The 3,479-nt window shown below is 46.2% G+C and overlaps 1 protein-coding gene across 2 annotated transcripts in view; it reads left to right on the forward strand.

Moving 5' to 3' along the window:
- Positions 1–3,479, forward strand: part of TMEM244 (transmembrane protein 244) — a 103,717-nt gene that overhangs the window by 89,764 nt on the left and 10,474 nt on the right. For both annotated transcript variants that reach the window (XM_019520298.1, XM_019520297.1), the window contains one exon: positions 2,531–2,656. In XM_019520298.1, the coding sequence (XP_019375843.1) occupies positions 2,531–2,656 (126 nt within the window). The remainder of the gene's footprint in view (positions 1–2,530; positions 2,657–3,479) is intronic.

The following is a 3,479-nucleotide window of genomic DNA, read 5'->3' on the forward strand; positions in this document are numbered from 1 at the left end:
CCTTGCTGAAGTCTAGAAAGACTACGTCCACGGCGACACCTGCATCCATTGCCTTTGTGACCTGATCATAAAAGGCAATCAGGTTGGTCTGACATGACCTGCCCCTAATGAAACCGTGCTAGTTGCCCTTGAGCATCATCCCTGAAGCCGGCCCATCACAGATGTGCTCCTTGAGGATCTTCTCAAAGATTTTCCCTAGGATTGAGGTAAGACTGATGGGCCTATATTTGCCTGGGTCCTCTCTCTTCCTTTTTTTGAAGATGGGGACCACGTTAGCTATCTTCCAAACATCTGGCACCTGGCCCGAGCACCATGAGTGCTCATAAAGCCATGCCAAGGGCCCTGCAATAACCACAGCTAGCTCCCTCAACACCCTGGGGTGGAGAGCATCTGGGCCCGATGATTTGAAATGAAATGAAGAAAAGAAAGAAAAAAGAGAACCCCAAAAGGGTCTTCCTGTCCGGTGTCCTACCAGTTCGTTCTTCCCGCACTCCTGCCTATGCTTGGCAGTACTCCCCTGATGCTGGTCCTGCAGGGTCTATCTCCCCTTTGCACTCCCAGCCCAGCTCCCTAACCCGGTACCTGAGAGTGTTTGGGTAAAAACCCTTTAGCTTCCTTGAGATAGTTCTCAACCTGTTCTTCTGGGTCACCACACTGGACGCTGCATTGTTTGGAACCTGTGCCAGAAGGCCACTTCTGTTTCTCCCCCAAAACTCTGCTCTGTGACAATTTGGTTAGGATGGGCCCAGCAGAGGATACGCACGTTACCCTATCTCTTTACCTGAGTTGGATACATTGCTGGGGGAGGTGGGAAACCTGCTTCCTCTGCCTACGTGATTGGTGTCACATACCTGGGTGAGGGGCTTGGTCCCTGGAGAGCTAGGAACTGCCAGTTTGCCCAGCAACTAGTGATGCATTTCAAATTGGTTGGCTGTCAGCCAACAGGTGCTGGCCTCCACTGGACTAAGTAAATGAGGTCACAAGGTACATGAGGTAACTATATAAGGACTGCCCAAGGGGAGGGGGCAGCAGCCATGAGGAAGACTCAGAGAGAGAGAAGAGCTGAACCATCTTAAACTTGCTCTCTCTCTCAAAACTCATGATCAAGGAACTGCCTGCCTCCAGAGGGAATCTCCACCTGCCTCTGGATGATACTTGTGAGTAAGCTACCTGAGATCTAACTAGATATATAGCTTGCAGTAACACAGATGTGTGATCAAAGGCTACCCAGCCATGGGAGTTTGATCTATGGGATTTCTCTGATATTGCTCTACCCTGTACCCTATTCTAACCCTACCCCTTGTAACCAATAAAGTTCTCCTTTGTACCTAGTGTGGGAGACTTATTGGGAGTGGGTCTAGATTATGCCTTGGGGTCCCCTTGATTTGGCTGACTAAGGGAGACCACTATGTGTGCTTCTGACTGAGGGAAGCATCCCAAGTTCTTGAAGTGAATCAAGTACCCTCGAGGGCTACTAGGCCTGTTTTTCCCAGGGTGCACAGAGCAAGAATCAAGCCCAGCACTGGGTGGTGGCAGTGAAACCGCCAGGCTAGTGGGTGTGCTCCAAGAAGGGGGGCGGCCAGACGTGAGGCCCCCCCACTTAAAGCCAGAAGGTGGTTGGATGCAGTGAGGTGGGTGGCTCAACGCAGGAGCACCCCCTACTGGCCCGCCACAGAACCTCTGTCGCTGAACCTCTTCAGAGGCATGAGGGGAAAGTCACTCCCAACATTCCTCCCCTCCTGGGGTTCTGCCTCAGTCCCCTTGGTGTGAGGGAGCCTTGTTGCCCCTGCTGCTGCTTATCACCCAGGCATTCCCTGTTCATGCCAGCTTTGCCCAATGCCAGCACAGAGAGACTCTGCCTCCTCTCTCACTCTTCCCGCCTCACTGCCAGTGGCCACTTTTATCTCCGCTGGTCAGCATAACTCCGTGACATCACCCGCCAGCTTTACTCGTACAAAAGCGCGACTTGTGAATCATGCGGGCTCTTCTCGTCCTTCCGGTTTTGCTTTTTCTGCAGATAAGTGTTTTTTGTGTGTTCCTTTCTTTATCTCATGATTTTTTTCCATGCTGCATCTCTCCGGTGGGGCTTCCCAATTCCTCTTCTCTGTCACCCCAGGACAACTCGCCACAGTGACATGGGCGGGGGCTGCTGGGAAATGGAGTCCACTGTGGGCCAGATTTTGTCCCTTTGCCACAGTATAAGTTCACTTCCTTGTTGTACCTGGTCTGGGTTATAAAGAGGACATTGGTTACCAGCCTTATTACTCCTAGGCCCTTTTCTTCAATCTACACTGTAATGCAACATACACAATGAGGTTCCCCTCAGGCAATTTTTTGTGGTCAAGCTGTAAATAATTGAAAACAAATTTTAAATGGAAACATTAGCAGACCACTTGACCTTGCTGAAAAATAATCTACCCTCAATTTTACCTTTGAAAGCTTAACTACCTATTTCTATTAATTACATGTATGGGAACAAGCTTTCCAAAACATTTGTTTATACTAATAAATACTCTGTTTTCATTTACAGTTCTTCTAGTTTCATTGGAAATTACCTACTTTATTTGTGGATTGCTGTTTGCCTTGGTTGTGGAAGAATGGGTTTGGGATTACGCTATAACAGTTACTGTTATTCATATCATCATAACATCATTTGGTAAGCAAGGATAATATTAAATAAATGTACTGTACTATAAACTGAGCAGGACTGATCAAAAATTTCCCTTTAATTTATTATTGGACTAACAATGGCACTTTATCAAATTCAATAAATATTAATTTCTCCTCTCTTCCATCTTGTATACAATATACTGCTGTTTAAAACACAAAGGCACTTTGTTGCAACAATTTTTAAATGGCAATTATCTTGCATTGTATTTAAGAGGTTTCATTTGTAACATGGCAGACACAGCATTTGAGGAAAGGAGGTGGTTTCAGCAACAGGGAGTTGTGCACCTTTTGTAAAACAAGTAACTGTTATCAATGCCCTGACCCTTCAAGGCTCCAACCTAAGTACCTCAGTCAAAGTTCAATGTAAAACAAAGCCTGCTTCAGCAGCAAAATGTCTAAGTTAAACATGATTTCAGCTAAACCTCAGTGAGGAAAATAAAGCATTTTATCAGGTCTGGCATCTTCTCACATAGTGAGAAAGAAAAGGAAGGAAGCAAGCAAGAAAGAGTTGTGTACAGCAAATGAAGCTCATCCTCAGTTTTTGCCAAGAACACCTGCTAATCCCCCTATGCTGTTTACCAGAGTGCTAGGATGGCTGATTGGGAGAGATGTTTTAACCCTATTTCTGCCTATTTAACCCTAAGTCAATGTTATATTATCCTGCTTCATGACAGTTCCTCCTATGCTTTCTGGTCCTATTCCCTGTTTTGTTTTGAGTATCCAAGGTGTGGAATTTCTGCCTTACTCATGAAAGAAAGGTAAATAAATAGAGATATTAGAACAAGTAGCAGCTCTGCAGAAAAGGACCT

This window comes from Gavialis gangeticus, unplaced genomic scaffold (assembly GCF_001723915.1).
Source record: "Gavialis gangeticus isolate Ggan-Ray unplaced genomic scaffold, GavGan_comp1, whole genome shotgun sequence".
NCBI lineage: Eukaryota > Metazoa > Chordata > Crocodylia > Gavialidae > Gavialis > Gavialis gangeticus.